The sequence below is a fragment of the Megalops cyprinoides genome, chromosome 6, assembly GCF_013368585.1.
Source record: "Megalops cyprinoides isolate fMegCyp1 chromosome 6, fMegCyp1.pri, whole genome shotgun sequence".
Lineage (NCBI taxonomy): Eukaryota > Metazoa > Chordata > Actinopteri > Elopiformes > Megalopidae > Megalops > Megalops cyprinoides.
The window spans coordinates 32,620,588-32,640,190 of NC_050588.1; the positions used below are offsets into that span (position 1 = coordinate 32,620,588).

At 44.7% G+C, this 19,603-nt stretch overlaps 1 protein-coding gene across 1 annotated transcript in view; it reads left to right on the plus strand.

The window, feature by feature from the left end:
* The window catches only part of ptprt (protein tyrosine phosphatase receptor type T), a 225,580-nt gene that overhangs the window by 54,997 nt on the left and 150,980 nt on the right, over positions 1-19,603 (plus strand). Inside the window, exons 4-6 of the mRNA XM_036530574.1 lie at positions 13,304-13,575; positions 17,931-18,012; positions 18,889-19,004. Of these exons, the coding sequence (XP_036386467.1) occupies positions 13,304-13,575; positions 17,931-18,012; positions 18,889-19,004 (470 nt within the window). The remainder of the gene's footprint in view (positions 1-13,303; positions 13,576-17,930; positions 18,013-18,888; positions 19,005-19,603) is intronic.

A 19,603-nucleotide genomic window follows, 5' to 3' on the forward strand; every position in this document is an offset into this window, starting at 1 on the left:
CTTATAGCTTTTCAGACAGAGAGACTGGAGGCACACGGAGGACATACTTCAGCGAGGGAGACTGCAAGTACCGATATTCTAAATATACATCCGTCGTGATATTCTTTTAGCCTGATGTAAACTGAGCTTTAAAATAGCGCGAAGGTTTAACGAGTATGAAAATGACAAAAGCGGTAACGGTAGCGGTGTTCGCGACTACGGGCGCACGAGCGATGTCAGTATGCATCTCGTTTACAGATTCATTGACATGATCAGCGCATAAGGGATCCAATTTTTAGTGCGTGATGTGTGCGGTATAAATATGCGGCCTGTCTGCCGCTCCCCGATCTGCTGAATGCCAATGAAACGATAGCGACTGCAGCCTCATTTGTCTCTCTATCTCTGAAGCATTAATGGGGAAGTCTTGTTAGGCCGGGTCAGGTGGTCTGCCGCTCGCTCCGGATGATAGACAGGAGGGCCTTGCGGTGTGTCCTTGGTTTTTGGAGGTGCCTCCCCCCCTTTTTTTCCCCCGTCGGGTGAGAACGTGTCCCGTGCATCTCCATCACTGCCCGTTCCTCTGAGATTCGCGCCTGCCAGTCAAGCGAGGTCTGCTCTCTGACAGAGGCTTCCTCAGCCGCTCTGAGCCCTCCGCCATTAGCATCGCCATCATAGTGGATAATGCTTCTGCTAGTCATGGCTAACTTTTCAAACATATGCAAGAGAAAATAAATAGTAGAGGGAAAAAAGGTCAGAAGGAAAAAATCTGTGGTCAGGTGATCTGTGTTGTTTTGTGTGTAGTAAATGTGCTTGGCAATGAACAGTCCTAGTACCTACCCTATCCAGAATGGAATGCCTTTACAGAGGAAGAGAAAAAATAACCTTGAATAATGATGTTAAGGCAACAGCTCATTTCATTCAGAAAAATACGTGTTTTGCATGTATTTTTAAACAAACAAAAAGAGACAGGAATCACAGAAAAGCTGTCCTCACGATTCTGTTTTAGGAACGGGAGCTTGTGTGTTTTTTTTTTTGCTCCACATATTTATTTATGTTGTTTCCTGCAGAATGTTTCAGGCAGAAGTAAAAAAAAAAAAAAAAAATTCAATACAATTTAGAGGCTGAATTAATTTAGCGATACTGGAATAAATGCGTTGTGACATCTGAGCGACTTTAAGCGTGCTTAATGAAATGAGTGTTTGCAGTGCTATCGCTCGCAGCGTATTGGAGAAAGAGACGCTTCGGCACTGCATTTTGAAAGGCCTGCTCTGCTGCTCCCGGAGATTAATGGAGGAGAGGTGGCTGGGTGCGACGTGGCACGGAGAGGGGTTTGCTGGCCGATTCTGGGTTATGTACTTTGGCCAAGGGTACAGCAACAGCGCCCCAGCGGGGAGTAGAACCAGCAACCTTTTGGCTACAAGTGATGCTCCTTGCGCTATGCAACACTGCTGCCCCATATCCTCGTCACATACGGAAATGGCTGCTACATCTCTCAGGATAGCATCTTTATGTCAGTTGCGATATTATGGGATCCCTGAGGTAGCCCCTCCCCCAAAAAGGCCAGGCAGGAAGAGGAAGTGACATGGCTCTCTCACTCTCTCTAATATGCAAGGATACAGCACAGGCTTCAAAGTCGCCACCTCAGGAGCAGTGAAGCTGGCTTCATTCACACAGAATGGACACCTTTTGCCAGGATTAATTCCTGTTTCAACGCGTGCGCCTGCTGATGGCTGCCGTGCTTGAATGGCGAACGCGACATGGAAACCTAACGTGGGGAAATGGGCGCGTGGCCGCTGTCTTGCCATAATTGGGATTCGGCGGGACATTCTGTCTTCGGTCAGGTTTTCTTTGCTTCTCCCGTCTGCCGAAATGGGTCTTATCTGCAGAAATAACATTGCGATTCTACCTGAATGCACTTTTGTCTGAACTGTAATTCAAAGCGTCCCTGGCCTTTGTTCGTGCTGCGTCTCTGTGTAGGTTTACCTTATGAGCCCCGGGAAACAATGACCAGCTCATCTGAAAGCCCATTGTGAAGTTGCATTTTCCCCCAGACATTCGGTTGGTCTAAAGCCTGGTCTCCAAACAATCTAATTCTTACGTTTCTGGTCCTGCATTAACGTGTTTTGCCTCTCTGAAATGCAGTGACCTTTTTTCCTAGCACGGGGCAGATGGGGAGGTATGGTTGCTTTATCTTCTCCAAAGGTCTCTTGAGTCGATTTTTATTGTGTGCTTTTCCCTTTGTTTCTTTGTTTGTTCTGCTAGATATGAAAGACATAACAAATCAAAACGCATTGTGTGACAATTTAGTTAATTAAAGGAAATGAAATGCTGATATTATCCAGTGCTTTATAGCTATATAGATGTTGCCAGTGCCATGCTTTAAATCCTCCTTGGATCCATTTTATCTGGTATGTTTTCAAAATTATTTTTAATTTTTGCATTTGGCTGGATGAGGACAACTCGACTCTTTTTATAGCATAAAAATAGATAAAAGGAAAGAAAAAACAAAAAATACCCCGGACCCATTTGGAATTTTTAAAGCACAAATAATAATCTCTGTTATACATCACGGTCAGGAATTTAAGTGGTACCCAGTTTAGACTTTTCAATTACAGTTGCAGGTCATACCTCTCACTACAGACTATGTCAAGTGTCAGTGACTACATTTACATGCACATAGTGTTCTAGATAATGGTCCTTACCCTGATTACTGTCATGTACCAGGTAAGTTCTTTACATGCACCATGAAATATGACCATCACTAATCTTCATGTATGCAGGGTAAAGTATCCCAAATTAGCTTTATAAAGGAAAACATGAATTTTCCCACTAATTATATTATTTTGGAGAATGGCTCAGAAGATGCTTACTTTTGAAATATCTTGTATTTTACAAAATAGCCAATTGCAAATAATCAGCTCTTAAAAAAATGCAAACTTGTAGCTACTGTATAACAGGTGAATGCATTATAACCCAAGATTCATTGGGTTCATACATTGAAGATGTGCAGATGTAAGCTTAGAGGAGAAATATTCTCAATAAGGTGCTTGCATGACTCAATATTTCATCCAAGGTAAGACATCCCACATGTCTTATTTGGTTGTCTCATAACCTAAACACTGTCTTATTTGAATTATGGTGATCGGAATAAGGTACATGACTCACGTCATGGTCAGAATGCTTGAATTTTGAGGTTAATATAGGGATATTAAAGTGCATGTAAATGTATTTACAGAGGGACACTGCTGGCTCTGTGCCTTGCACCTGCATGGTCTATTGTGCTGGAAGTTTTTCTGGTTTAGAGCGTCTGCTGAATGAATGTAATGTAATGTAATGCATCTCTGGTGACCGTGCAGAAGTCAGTCATAGTCATCTCTACATGCTTAATGGCAGAATAAAGCTGACTGTTAAGATAAGGTCCATATACTGTGACCTAACTTACAAACAGAAGGCAACTTAGATCACAGAGTCCGCCTGCCTAGGTTGACGGTTTTAGGGAATGGAAGGAGGTTATTATGGCAATCTGAGTTTAATCAAAATAAAGAAATGGAGAGATAGTGAGAGGACATGTTTTATAGACCTGCGGCGGAATACCGAGGGATTCAATTTTTCCTTTCTCTGACAACCTGGGCTGAGAAAGAGTGCTTGTCCCCTTTCCCTTCTCCATTTCTGTCTAATCTTCAAAGGAGTGTTAAAAGGTGTGACTCACTGCCTACCAGCAGGAGTATCACTGTTCTCCTACTATATCTCAGGCAAGACAATTTCTATGGGAGCTCAAGCGTTCCTTTCGGAATGATCTTTAGGACTGCACAGTGCTTAAATCGGGGGGCTTTATTTGTCAGAATTGCACAGTAGCATGACTTTTAAAATGGGCCGTTAGCAGACAACTCTTAAACTTGTGTGGATATGCAAGCCCATTAAAAACCCAATTACCCCTCCAACACTTTTTTATGGCGGCGATGAAAAAAATGTACGGCAATCATAAAAAGTCAATATGGAAACAAAATAGCTGCTGTCTGCCGTGAATCAAATCGGAGGCTCAGATCTAATGTTTAATTCAGTGCAACATAAATCACGGATGTATGAACAATATTAAGCTTTATTACAGTTTTACATTCATTTTACAGGGAACAGTGATTTATCATCTCGTGGGGAGCAGTTTTCATCTCTCTCTCCTCCCCTCCGTCTCCTCCCCTACCTCTGTGCTCAGAGAGGCGTCTTTAATCCTAGTATGTTTACATGCAATTCCTTTGTGAGCGACCTCACCGCATCTGAGCCACTGTCTACCCAAGGGCATAGCCGAGGAGGACAGAATAACTTTTTGATGCGTGTGTTCACTCAGAGTTCATACCAATACGGGAAACGTGAATATATATTCAAAACATCACAACGTGGGACGTATTGTGAACAGGGAATATAATATGTGTAGGGAATGTGTAATATATGGCCACGAGGATGATTCCATGAAGTGTGTTTTATTTTCAATACATGCAAATGCATACAAATTCAAAGCTCCTGCGTGTCTGTAATTGATGCCTTGTTTTGAAATGTTTGTTTCAAAATGAAGAACAAAGCATGGCAACAATGAAACATGAAACTGTGAAGAAAAGGAAATATAAAGAGCCTACGCTAATTCTAAGCAACCATACATTACCATCTGCCCGAGGTAATGCATTTTCTGGCTTGATATGAAGAGGGCTGAACTGTGGATGTTCATGCATTACAAAGGATGCACAGTTTAGCAGACAGAAGCTGCAGCTTTGTTGGGAAGTCTCAACCTGATTCCTTGAACCTATAATGGTCTCCATTATACTATTCTATTCTATTCTATTCTATTAAGTAATTATATATACATTATTCCTTGGACTATTATACTCCCTCATGATGACCCTCCTCAAAAATGGCAGATCTCTAATATCTGTTCATTCAAATACAAAAAGAAAAGTGCCCCAGTTTTATGATGGAGTGAAAGCATCTTTGTGCCGTCTGGCAGACAGAAGCCAGGTGATGTATTGGAAACTTATTGTATGATGTAGTCTGGAGGACACTTTTGCTCCCAGGAGATTTTTCAGTACCCTAAGGGTTTTGTGCAATCTGAATGATGCTCTTGCCTTGTGCAAAAAAAAAAAAAAAAAAAAAAACAGCACCGGTTTGCCTTTCATATTTAGATCTGCTGTTCAGATCTGTTTGCTTGCACTAAAGTGCAGATAATGAGGAGGACAGAACAGGGAGAAATAAAAGTTAGTGAGGGAGTGAAGTTGCTGGGGTAAGCACAATGTCGTTTGGGTCAACACAGCGTCTGACATTCAACTACATTTTAATCCAGGCAGAAAAGGTGAAGACTTCAGCACAGCATGCTCAAGACATTCGAAGTCACAGGGAAGGCAGTTGTCATTACTGTGCTATCGCTTAATGGAATGTGTGTTCATGCACCTTACTCAGTTATATGATCTTACTTTATGTTCAGTATATATTTATTTTAAAAAATGTGAATTTCACATTTAAGCACATTTCAGTTATTTCCTCAGTAGTTGATGGCATTTGGCTACTTAATTAACTGAGATATAAATATGTAAAAATAAAAATAGTGTATGAATCTAAAACTGAAAATGATATAAGATTTCTGATATAGAAAGAATTTCAGTGTGTCCGGTCTCTGTTCTCTGCTCATTCATGGATTGTCGCAGTGCTTGTGTTAGGGCCCATGTCTTCAGTGTTCGCTTGTTATGGTTTGGGGAAAAACGTTAGTTCCATGAAAGTCACGCAATCAGGTCTTCACTAGCTACCTCAAAAGCTGTCAGGGATCTGAGGGTAACCCTGCATCCTGGAAGACTGCAGTGGGTTGACATCTGTGGTTCTTATTGTGTATGAGATTCATGAGGGGATTATTGATGCTACATGGGGGAGCTGTCAACGAGGTTAAAGTGCGTACTGATTGTTCCTCTGTCCAGATCAATAGCCGTGTGCTGTGTGTGTTTTATCCCCCCCCCCCTCGACTATCACTACGGGATAATTCAATTTCTCCATTGAGGTGTAAAGGATAGGTCACGCTTGACCCTCAATAATAATGAAACAGGAGAAAGCAATTACTCCGCGCTCGGGCCGGCTCCTCTTTCGCCCACATCTGTGTTGGAATGTCCTAAAAGAGTGAGAGCCGCGAGGCCTGAGACGAGCCGTCAGCCGGACCGGGGTTATCTGAGCCTGCCTGCACTGGCCTGTGCCAGGCCCCGGGACGGGTTATCTGAGAGCCGTGCGTATTCCCCCAGTGATGCCCCGGCTGGATGGGTAAGAGAGGAAGGGCCGCTCCCAAGGTCAACGTGGCCGTGTTCCCCGCATTACTCCTGCGCTGTCAAAACTCAGTCTGCGTCTGCCCCGCGGCCACCCTTCCAATCCATTACCCCAGCCTTCATTTTTTTTCCCCCTTGTATCGTATCTACACTTACAGCTGCTCATAAATACCTCCCTTTTAGAAATCACTAAGTGGTCTCAGTTTATTGCATTGCAAATTAAATTCTTTTTTTTTCCAGGGTAACATGAGTGCTCTAAAAAAATGTTGTTTCTCGTGTTTAATATTATGGATGTCCTTTCTTCTGTATTCTGTGAAAGTGACCTCCCTACCACCCCCATCTCCCTCCCTCACCATACAGATGAATTTATTTATGCAGGTCTGAGATTGTGTGTATATTTAATTATGTAGTCTTAAGGTTTTTCTACATACATCTTCAAAAAAAGTTTTCTCACACACTGTCGTAATGTGGGCCAGGTAAGGTGCTGTCCTTTGTGTATTAGAATGTGTAAAACCAACTGTGACAACACTGACTGCATAATTAGTTCCTTTACATAACATGAGCTAGTAAATTGGTTGTTAGCTTCCCAATGACTGTGGATTACATACTAAGCCTACATTTTTAGTGTTGCTCCTAATACCTAAGTAAGTCTGACCCTCAGACATTACTGTACACTTGAGATTAACGCACCAACTTTGTACTTAGTTAACTTGTGATCATCAGAATAAAACTACCCATCCGTCCACATTCAGCAGCAAGGTGAAGAGGGGGCATTAACAGGAGTGTTTTTCATAGATGATAGCCCATGTGATCATTTCAGAATTGGTCCTTTAAGATGCAAAACCCTCCAAGATATTAACATTTTTTACTCACAAATCATCTCTCTTCTTTCTTCTAGAAGTACAGATAGGAAAACAAAATCACCATCCTCAAAGATTTCAGTTCAAGGGTGTTTGATAAGGATGCATCTCATGCCAATTTTTTTTTTAATTCAGAAACAACAAAAGAGTTAGCAGCAGTCGACATACAGAGCTATGTGTCTTCTTGCTATTTAGCTCATTTGTCCGCTTCAAAGATGGAGTTTTTCAGATGTGTAGATGAGCCATGCTAAATGGCATATTCTTGGTTTTTGTGAGTTTTTCCTCTCTTTCCCCCATTAGAGATGGCTCTGATCTTCCCTGCCGATTGGACCGTGTTTGAAGGAAATAATACGCATCTCTGAGCAGCCCTTTTGCTTTAACATGCTAATAAAATTGGCAGCTTCTGTTCAATCTGAGCTAACCCCGGCCCTGCCTGGAACAGCTGTCACAGAGGGAGGCTCCGTAGCTGAAATGATATGGGCCATTTTCTGTGGCAGACTGACAGAGAGAGATCCACCGGGTGATATTTCCTGTTTGGGATTTGCATCAAGCTGTTGTTTTTAGTTGGTAATTAAAGATCCAGTATATTTATCAGTTTGTCTAGGAGTTTGTGGCTGTTAAGTAGGACTTTGGCATATTCCATTAGCCATCCATTAACCATTTCCATCAGTAATATGCCTTCAGAGGGCCTGCAAACACTATCTGCTTTATTCAGCTGATAAATTGACCAAATTTGACTTAATAAAGTGCTCTTAACAAGAAAACATTGTTGCAGTGCACTTCACGGGGTGGACTGCAGGAAAACCAATGCCAAATTACAACAGCTGTAGCATGCAAATGCAATGGAAACAGAAGAGCAATGAAATACTGACAGAGAACAAAACATAGAGAGATAGCATTAAAACAAGAAAAGATACATGCAGATAAAAACACAGACATTATCATTGTTTGAAATGTTGCTCCGATTCACCAACTTCCTACCTCGAGATTATAGGTGTAATTAGTTCTGATTTATCCAGTTCATGGTGTCAGGATTTAGGTTAATTTGATTAATCCAGTTTGAAGCAGAGCAGATGAATCCGTAGCGTGTTGTCCAATTAGTTCAGTCAGGAGCAGGTGCCTTTAAAGGGACAAAGTCCAGGCTATCCGCTGCGAGATAGCCAGAGGTGACACTGAAGAGCAAAAAAAAAAAACCTCTAGGGGAACCAAATTTACTGGGTATGCTTATTCCGCTCTGGCCTCAATTCAAGCACCTTGTAAGTCCAAATATTGTGACACTAATACTAGTAGATTGCTCCATGTAGCATGAGAGAAACATCTCAGTGAAAGGTTTCCTCACTTTAAAGTCCAGTTGTGCAAGACATTCCTTTCTGGTCCACTTCAGGTAGCCGTTGGATTCTTGAGTGGTATGTATATGAAAGGGGAGTGGCTAACTGAATAGAATGAATGTAAACTGTGTCAGATTTCTGTAGTAACCTGTATAACTAGTCTAGATCAGCTTGAGCCAAGGGAATTGGCCTCATCTTATGGAAGTCCAGGAGGCTGATTATGTCAGTAAGTAATGTCACATGTGAATGCGAATTAGATTAATTTTCGATCCTAGAACAGTCTGTGGAAATGCCAGTAATGCCAGGGATGTAATTCTCCCCTCTTCAGTCCCCAAAAAACAGGAACAAGTTGAACTCATGACAGCATAGTTATAAAGTTACAAAGTAAAAGGCGAAGCAGAATGGTGTTCATGATGGAGGAGGGTCTCCAGGAAGAATCTGCAGGACTGCATGGCAAATCGAGAGAACGAGGTCTCACGCTAAGGGGAAATAATGATACTGTTTATCGTGACTCTGGGGGGGGGGGGGGGTGACGTCACCTCCTGTAATGAACCTTCCCCTGCTAAAGTTTCTGCTACATCCTCTCCATCTACACTCCTGTCGCACCCTCATCTGACTGGTAGGCACCCTTCACATAATCCAGAGCATGGCACTGATGTAACAGGCTGCCAGACTTCACCCTTACCACCTGCATGGCACAACAAGAGATGGGATCACCTTACAGGAAGAGGTATCCCGTTGTGTTAATTAATGTGCCCTTTCAGATAATAAAATATAAAGCAGTAAGTGGAGTTTAATTCTTTTAGCGGAAACTTTCATGAAGAGCAGCCCAACAGCTGGATTGATGAAACCCTTACGCTTGTAGATGGGGAAAAATAAAATATCCTTTACATTAGTTAGAAAAATGTGACTGAACTAATTACCTTTTAGATTGTTAAAGCCTTCGCAGCTATTTAAATTGAAAGCATATCTCTCGTTAATTTCAAATTAGCTGATGTTTACCAGCAATATATTCCCGTAATAGTCCAGTGAATATGAAGGCATATCGGTAATGTCGCGGCGCAGATGCTAGTTCCTCCGCTGTTGTGGAATGGGGGGGGGGGCTGTTTTCATTCATTCATTCATTCAAGTGCCTCACACCCCCCCCCCACCCCGATAATGACACTTCAATTATTGATTTTGCACTTATCAGATTAGCAGCCATGCTTTGGGGGTTTTTATGTACCCGGTGTCTGACAGCAGCAGAAGACTCAGACCGAATGAGAAAAGGTCAATGAGGCGACTTGGCAGAATTGAAAAGGCCACTGTGAATTTGTCTGTTAGGCCGTGGGGGTCTGCGTCCCGTCACTTTGCCCCCACGGTCTCGTCTGATACGCGAGGCGGCGTGGCAAGCGCCGCCAAGCGACCCGGGCTAAGGAGAGGGAGGGGGGAGCTGTGAACGCGCATCCGATAAGACAAGGATGGAGCCGTGCCGTATTAATTAGGGCATGGAAAGCAGGGAGAGGCGAATCATGCAAGGCCATTACACAACGAGGACAGGGAACATATGGGGCCCGGATCCGTCGGCGGGGGCCGCCTCTGTCGCCCCGGCGACGTGCGAAGGGGCTTGGGAATTTCGCGTGTTAAATGTGTGAAATGGGCTGATGCCCAACAGAGAATGCTCAAAAAAATCCAGTCAGCGTTTGAGACCTCTGCTGTCAGAGTGTGTGGTACGGTGGGGGGGGCATCGGGGAGGGGGGGGGGCAGTCTCCAGACCCTGCGTGGATGGCAAGGAGAGCCATTCCCGATGCAGCTGCTCCACGCCTGGGCTCCAGGTGATGTGCTGTGCTTGCCTGAAATTTATAGTGCCGTGATTTAACTTTTTCCAGCGCATTAGCTTTCCAGGGGACATGGCAGATTACCTTGCTCATCTAGCACCATGGTAAATAGGTGTTTTATTGTCTCTGGAAATTACTGTTGGGACCAGGGGATGAGAAATGCCGTGACTTTATCAAACATAGCACCAGCAGGCCAAAATACTGCCCTTCCAATAATTGCATATTAAAGTGACAGTTACCATAGCTTCTGCTATTTGTCATATCACTTTAATGCCGAACAAAGCACTCTCTGACACTGAGAAAGTGATCTCTAGCCCAAAGAGTTCCAGGCTCCTGGGAAATACCAACCTATAAGGAAATGCATTCTCATTAGATGTTGTTGCCGGTCAAACAGAACAACCATGAAAATATTAACCCAATCTGTGAAGAGAGTCACATTTCCCCAGGGGCTTCATAGTAGCACTACATTAGGGCCAGCATAGATCTAGTTGTGTTTATTAAAGTTGAAGTGTGTGACATGATATAACAGTGTCTGCTCCAGCGCTCTCATGTTCCCATTAACTTGTGTATGACAAATAAAAAAAAGAAATAAATGAAGCTAAAAATGACTGTTGGCTCATGAGCATGTAATTTTCTCTTCCTGTGTGTCAGTGGTTGGGCTATCACGCAGCGGTGAGATTAATACCCGCAGACTGGTCAGGAGTGATTCCTCTTCCTCCGTTTCTCTCTCGCGGAAGTAAGAGCTGCCAAAGTTAATATCGATTTGTTGTTTGGACATTAGTGTGTTTTCTCTTCTGTGTGTGAGAAAGCTATTTCTGTCCTATGACATTATTTTGAGCTCACCACTCGCTGAAGGAGAAACTCCACTCTTATCTGTCTGTGTATAATAAGGAAATGTTGAGGGAGAGTACGAACTGCAAGTCCCTCAGAAATGCATCTCTCAAAAAAACCAATTCTAAGTCAATTTCGCTGATGTACCTTCCATCTACCCTTCAGCCTAGCAGTATAGCGTATTGGCTGAACTCAGTAAAGAACAGTTGTGGAGTTGATACAAGGAAACATAACTGTTGTAATTTTCTCTGCATTGGGTAAAAATGTTTACTGCGCAGTGTGTCCCTAATGGTACCCGGTAATTGAAACGAATTGAGGGAAATATGCAAATGAGGCATCTGGTGTTTCTTGTTGATTCAGGGTAACACCGTGTGTTTTCTTACGTCAAATACATTTGGGCTCCAGATAAGCAAAGCAGATAAGCAAAGCAGAGCCAGTAATTGCCAAGGAGTGATGATGTTACGTTGTCTTTTGGAGTTTATTTGAAATATCTTTCCCTGGAGTTCAGCTGACTGATAATATACAGTATGTGTATGTACATGCGTTGCCCTTATTGTTGCCATTGTGTTGCTAGCTGTATGTGTTGTTCCTAAAATGATATGGCAATGTAGCAAAGTGTGATTCTGTATTTAACACACACATACAGTAGCTGTTTGTGTAATCGGGATTGCAAGTGAGAGGTCTCTGTGGTGGCAGGCATTCCATGGAGATTGTTCCCTCTGCGACGCACTGTACGAAGCACCATCTAAACCTGCCGTTATTATTTTGGTTATTTGGTAAACGGGGTGGCATTGTAGCGTAGTGCTCGAGGAACTGGCCTTACAATTGGAAAACTGCAGGATCACATCCCAGGTTGGGAGCTACTATTGTGTCCTTAAACCAAATTGCGTCCGTAAATATCCAACCGTGGAAATAGATAGTATGTTATGTATGTAACAGTAAGCTATTCAAGTTGCCCTGAGTAAGAGTGTCTGCTAAGCAAATAAATAACAATAGTAGTGAAGGCTGATATTTATTTATTTTTACTGCCAAGAAGACAGTACTTTAAAGAAAGATGCACGACGTGAATGAACCATCTCAAGAACCACGGGTGCCTGTGTCTGTACAATCCAACAGTTCAAAAAGGCTTGAGTTCAGAGGGAAAGCTGGCATTTGATAATGGCATGGGGCGTGCCGGAGAGGGCGATGTTAAACCGAGGAGTGGCTGGTGTGAAGATCTTTAATCAGCCCCGGTTCAATGGTAATGGCACGGTTAGGGTCTGGGGAAGATTGGTTTACTGCTCTGCATTGATTGGCTTCATTTTAGACCCAAGGTCAGGGTGATTGATGCCTGCATCGCTCATTGCCCACTCTGTCCATTGATGAGCTGCAAATAATTTCTGTGATGAATAGTTCGGTTTTGCGTGCCATGTGGTGTGTCTCAAGATGCTGTAGGAAAATGCAGTATTTCACTGGGAAATGATTGTAATGATTCCAGAACTGGCCCGAAAGAGGGTCATTGTCAGGAGTTTTACCACTGTGCCTATTCGCTGTGCGTAGTTCTGTCATAATTATCTTTACTGTTATGTCAAGGAATTTATTGTCAATTCATTAAAATGGACTCTTCCATGTTTAGTGGAAGGGGATGGCAGTGGCAACACTTGACCAAATAATAGAAGGAATCAAGTATTGCACCAAGGTCAAGTGCTTAAGCTCACATCATGGATAAATGATGTAGACTGGCTGATTGAATAATTTAATGGGATCACAAACAAATTGCTAACATTTCTGCAAAAGAGCTATCCAGAGACCACTTTCGTAATTACCCTCACAAATCATCTAATTGTTATTCTTCCATTATAAGCCGTTAAACAAATCTGTAGAAGTCCTTGATTGTTTTTGTTCTTTCCATCCTCACGGCTTACGCACACACACACACACACACACACACCCCCCTGCTTTACGCACCTGTCAGCTGAGACCAAGCCCTGCTAGCTCTACATTTCAAACGAGTGCTCATGAATATGTATGGACACAGGTTTTCACATAAAAAGGAGCTACTTTCGCTGTTTACTACTTGCGTCTAATTCTCAGCACTTAAAAGTTACGGCAGCGTTTTACTCAGCGCAGGCCTGTTTCGGGATTGGGTTGGAGTGATGCTGGCGCCCGCGGTGTGCTGCGCTCTTCTCCGGCTCTCCCCTGATTGGGACGCCCTCTCTCTGCAGGCTCCTTCATGGTGGTCAATGCCTCGGGTCGCGCTTCTGGACAGAAGGCCCACCTGCTCCTGCCCACGCTAAAGGAGAATGACACGCACTGCATCGACTTCCACTATTCCCTGTCCAGCCGGGACGGCTCCAGCCCCGGGGCACTCAACGTCTACGTGAAGGTGAACGGGGGCCCGCAGGGGAACCCGGTGTGGAACGCCTCCTCCTCCGTCACCGAGGGCTGGGTGAAGGCTGAGCTCGCCATCAGCACCTTCTGGCCCAACTCCTACCAGGTCAGTGGGCATGCCCGTCCCACACAGATGCACATTCACAAAGCTCCATGGCAACACATATACACACACACTCAATCCAACTGTAGCCCATAATAACAGCCAGCTTTTCCACTATGAACCTGCCATCAGTGCTTCCTGGCCCAGCTGTGCCAATGTCAGCAGACATGCCCATCTCATACAGACGCATACTCGTAAAGCTCCATGGCAACACACAGATACACTTGATCTAACTGTAGCCCATAATAACAGCCCACATTTCCACTATGAACCTGCCATCAGCGCCTTCTGGCCCAACTCCTGCCAGGCCAGAAGACGCGCCCGTCCCACACATGCACACTGGTAAAGCTCCATGGCAACATACAGACACACTCAATCCAACTGTAGCCCATAATAACCGTGGACATTTCCACTGTGAACTTGCCATCAGCGTCTTCTAGCCCAGCTCCTGCCAGATCAGAAGACGCGCCCGTCCCACACATGCACACTGGTAAAGCTCCATGGCAACATACAGACACACTCAATCCAACTGTAGCCCATAATAACTGTGGACATTTCCACTGTGAACTTGCCATCAGCGTCTTCTAGCCCAGCTCCTGCCAGATCAGAAGACGCGCCCGTCCCACACATGCACACTGGTAAAGCTCCATGGCAACATACAGACACACTCAATCCAACTGTAGCCCATAATAACTGTGGACATTTCCACTGTGAACTTGCCATCAGCGCCTTCTGGCCCAACTCCTACCAGGTCAGTAGATACGCCTCTCCCACACAGATGCATATTCATAAAACTCAGTGACAACACACACACACACACACACACACACACACACTCGATCCAAATGTAGCCCATAATAACAGCGACATTTCTGCTCTGATCTCGGGCCATCAGCGCCTTCTGGCCCAACTCCTACCAGGTCAGCAGCAGCCTCTGTCCCACACAGACAGCTTCCATACAGCATCCCTGCAGCTCCACGGTGACACACCAACACATCCATTCACAGTCTGCTGACATTTCTACTGCGTGTGGGATCTGCGTCATTGCACTGGAAGACTGTTGGTCGTCTGCTCCAGTGATGTAGCGTGTGAGCACCGCACTGTTGTAGAATACCTTTTTTTGTGTTCAGATATGACTGAAGTTCAGTCTTGTCACCCTGCTCTTACTGTGGTAGGAGAAACAGATTGAATCGATCAAACAAATAAATAAATCATTATGTTTGAGACTGCCATTGGTTAAGTCCTTGTGCTTATTGCTGCCTGTTTCCAGAAAGCTTTCGGAAGTTGCTCACTTTAAGAATAGCATTATTTCTTTAGAAAATATAACCATTTTATGGTAATTGGGTCCCCATCTAGAATTCCTTCTACCTGTTAATTTTCACATAGCTGTGGTTTAGGCTTTAGGACTTGGCTAAAGGGCCCTTAATGCCAGGTAATGTCCAATTAATGCCAAATGGCTGAAATTAGCCCACTTTCAGCCGGCACCCCTTCTGGAGCAGACCACAGAAAGGCTAAAGAATGTTCAGCCAGGCACAATTATTTTTGCAATTTTTCACCAGCATGTTAAATAACCTTTGAGGAAATTATTTCTATGGCAGGGCAGCAGTCTCTGTTTTTCCCTCTCCCCCTCCCTCAAGGCACTCAGGGTGAAGGCAGAGAGGGACAGAGTATGGGGGAGGGGTTGGGGGGTGGATGCAGGAGGGGGGTGGAGGGCGAGGCATCGCTCAGTCAGAAATGAAATGTCAATAAATGCATTTCTCATCAGCAGGAGCGAGTCCTTGAACGTGTTGCCTCATAATTACATTACTGGCTTTGCTGTTACAGATAGACAAACATTTGGACGGTCGTGTGAATATTTAGCTATTTGTTTTAGCTGTAATCAAATATTCGGTTAGTCCGTAGATGCATCTCGTGAGAAGATAATCCAATAGCTTTTGCATGTTTGTAGTTTGCTCTTTCTCTCTGATTTTTTCCTGAGTGTGGCCAGCAAACGGTTATTTAATTATTTATGAATCCCAGAGTTTTTAAATTAGTCTTATTAGTTCATTTTATGATTGAAGTGATTGTAATTGATTGCTTATGAATTAGAGGGTTTCTGATAACTCTTACAGCATCCAGCTGTGCGATCATAAGGAAATAGCAAATAACCTACTGTGTGTTTTATTAGTAAAATTAGTATGACACAACGGATGAATAATACTGCAAATGAATGGAATAGTCTCCCGCTAAGAGGTATTTGAAGCACGGGGTGCCATTCAGAACTTCATGCTTTATATAAACCTGATACACCTGTTTTTATAAATACGTTTAAATGACTTCATATTAATTTTAATACAAAGAAGGCCTGCGAAAAATGCAGTAGCCTTGTAGGAATATTGAGAGCGTACTTATAGGCAGTTATGTCTGTACTCTGAGGGAGCCAAAGCCCGTGCCTCCTCGAGGTGACCAGAGGTGTCAGGGGAAAGATCTACTCAAAGTGTACTGGTGGGGGAGTTAGATCGGAGGTATCCAATCAGAGATTTACCCTTCAATACGCACCCACGGACCTCTCTGTCGGAAAAAGCACACGGCAAAAAAAAAAAACAATGTGTTTACTGGTGGAGAGGTGACAAGGCAAGGCCACGGAGACGGGGGGAAGGGGGGGGGTGCTGTAATAACAGCTTGAGTGGGAGGAGCAGATTAGGCCTGTCTGCCATCCTGCATACATTTACTTCAAAGTCTGTGCATTTTGAGGAGCTTTGAGATTACTGTCCCGCTGCTCTCACAGCTGGAATCTCCAGCCTGCCAAGGGCTCTGAGTGTCAGGGATCCTCACCTGTTCTCCAGTTTTTCCTGCAGATGATTACAGCCACGGAGGCGGGTGGTGACACTGGAAATTTGTCATTCGTCACACTTTGTCATGGCTTGGGTTTGTTTCTTCCCAAAGGCTTGGGGGGGTGGGGGGGTTGGGGGGTATGCAGAGACAAGGTGTCCTCAGTATGCCTGGTCTGAGGTGTGGAAAAAGGGGGAAGGTTCCTCAGGGTTTGTCAGGCCCCGGCTGATTATAAACCCACACGGCTTTAAATGTCAGCGGAGTGCTTTCACACACCCTCAAAGACGTGTGTCAGGGCCTGGCAGGGCCATATCACTCTTGAGCTAACTGTCCAGACAGCCCGTCACAAGTATGGATTCTCTGAACCCCGTCTGAAATAGACTGGGATTTATATGAAAGTTAATAACGTTAATAAAGCGCTGACCAGTGGAGAGGAAAAAAGAAAGCCAAGTGTTGGATGACGGGAGAGATGTCATCTGAGTTCCCGTGTTTTGCGCCAGACCCCTCTTCAGCCTGAAAGTGAGAGGCCATGTGGATCTGATTGCAGTGTACTGATGTCAGTGTTAAAGAGCATGTCCAGCCAGCCGCGAAGAGGAATTGGACTGGAAGATGTGCTACTGGGAAGCGGATTCAGCGGCGGCGGTGGTGTCGAGGGTCCTGCAGAGTCCCCCTCCTTAGAATATAACAGCTATTATCCTGCCTTTTTTTCCTGGGAACCAGTTGTAGTCTGTGCACATCCGCCAGCCGCAGGGGTGATTAAGAGAGTGGGCATATGTGCAGCCCTGTCCATCCCTGCCAATCCCCGGGCCTCGCCGGTGCTCCGTGCCCAGACTGCCAGCCTAATGCGGGCACTTAAACGCACATGGTCAGCCACATGGCGCCCGCTTTCATGGAGCGCCGAGCGCCTCTGAGCCAACCTGCCAGACCTGTGCGTGGACGGCAGAGAGAGAGAGAGAGAGAGAGGCCCATCAAGTGTTTTTTTTTTTCATTACATGCAAGCAAGTGCCACTTCGCTCATTTCCAAAGTGTAGCGCTGGCTTGCAGCGCGTTGACAACTTTTGAAGTGCGGTGAGTCACAGAAGTTTGCGTGGAGGGGGTTGCAGTCGGAGGGACGCAGGCGCTCTGCATCTCCTGGCAGGGCTGAGCGGAATTACACCCAGCCGTCATTATGCCTCCAGATTTGCTGTGTTGGAGCTCTTTAGCTCGGAGGGATTTGAATGAAAAGTGGATGAGTGACACACAGCCAGCGAGGGGCCAGATATACCAAGTTAGTGGTCTGAGAAGTCTGCACCCCCCCCACCCACTCACACACACACACACACACACACACACACACACACACACATACACGCCTGCTTTCATACAGGTGTGCACACACTCAAACACAGACACACACATGTATACACACTCGCATAGATCAACACACCCAGATGCAACCTACGCACTGAAGCATGAACGCTAACATACACATGTGTCCGAGTGTGAAGAATTAAACTCCTCCCCCCCCCCCCCCCCCCCCACAAATCCTCTGCCTCTCTCTCTTCCAGGTAATATTTGAGGCTGTGTCGGTGCAGGGCCATCCAGGGTTTATTGCGGTGGATGAAGTCAGAGTGCTGGCACACCCCTGCCGTAAGTGACCCGCTGTGACTCCATCCTATGCAGCATCTGTTCCTGGACTCCTGGCTAGTGCTGCAGGAGAACAGTCTGTCACCGACTTTGCGCACACAGAGCCGTGTGTACCAGGTAGTGGAGAGGGGCCCGCCAGATTGCAGTACGGCCGCGCATTGAAGTGCAGCACCTTCATCATTCATAGCTGACACAGTGTCTTTGCCTCACGTCTCTGGACTGCAGTTTGGCATTCTGTGTCCCAGTTCCACTCTCCTGTTTCCAGACCAAGTGCTTGCTTAGGAATTAGGGCATTGTACTGACTTCATGGTGCTGAGCAAATCAGATTACAGTTTAAGTGAGTAAATAGCTAGAGGAAGGAATCCGATCAGATTTTTCAATAAGCATTTAATGTCAAGGTAAATTTTTTGGAATGAGTTGATCAATGGCTATTCTATTAGCTGTACATCGGTGAAGATGGGGCCAGGATGTCATCCTTAACTCAATTCTTCAAGGACACAAGATACTGTGCTAGTCATTTTTCTTTTTTCATATGTTCAGTGCAACAGTGCACATGTACAATTTTCTGGAAAAAAAAAAAAACACTAATAATTTGATTGCTGTGAGTTAATAATTGAAATATGAAATTCATATGCACTAAGTCATGTGTGCCAAGCTTACATATCAGTCTAGGCATCTCAGTGCTATGTTTGGTACTGATGCTTATTCATGTGTGGCTAGTGGTGTCCTGTTTGTGCAATTTTTCCTGTTTGTGCACTGTGTAAGTCATTCTGGATGAGAGCATCTGCTAGGTGACAACAGTGTAATGCGATGTAATGTAAGGATGCTGGTGCTGTATCAGCGTGTGGTGAAGTTGTATGTATTGTGTGTCTTTGGCAGGGAAAGCTCCACACTTTCTGAGGCTTCAGAACGTGGAGGTCAACGTCGGGCAGAACGCCACCTTCCAGTGCATCGCTGGGGGCAAGTGGTCGCAGCATGACAAACTCTGGCTACAGGTGAGCCCGTCTCCCCTCATCCAGCAATGACTGAACCCAGATCCTCTGACACCAACTGTCAGTCTCAAACACCCTCCGGATGTGGCCTCTGTATGACATAATACCAAGTAGATTTAAAACAATTAAAACCACAGCAGAAAAAAGGGGTCTTGAATCTCTCCCATGCAGTGAGATACTCTTATGTAAAAATATTGATGGATGTTAAAAAACATGCCTGACAAGCACGGTGTTGGCAGGCAAGGACGGATTTTAATAGCTTTGGAAAAAGGCTTTTGCGTCAGCTGATTATATGGGATTGTTGCCGACTGTGTTCTCCTCCGTGTGCTCTGCACTGAGTAATTTTGTTTTCAATGAAGTGGTGTGGCTGAGAGAGGGAGCTGTAAAAAGAAAGAGAGAGATGCTGGAATAAATTACCCTGACAAGATCTGCATGTTCGTACTGATCTTGGACGTTATTTAAGGAAGGAGGAGTAGCCTGCCGCAAGGCCTTGGCTGTTTTGTCCTTGCCCCATCATTTTGCGGGCAGTTATAGAGAAATTCCATTTAGTTTGTGGGCCAGAAATAGAAATCACTCTGTTGTTGTTTGCCCTGATACACCTG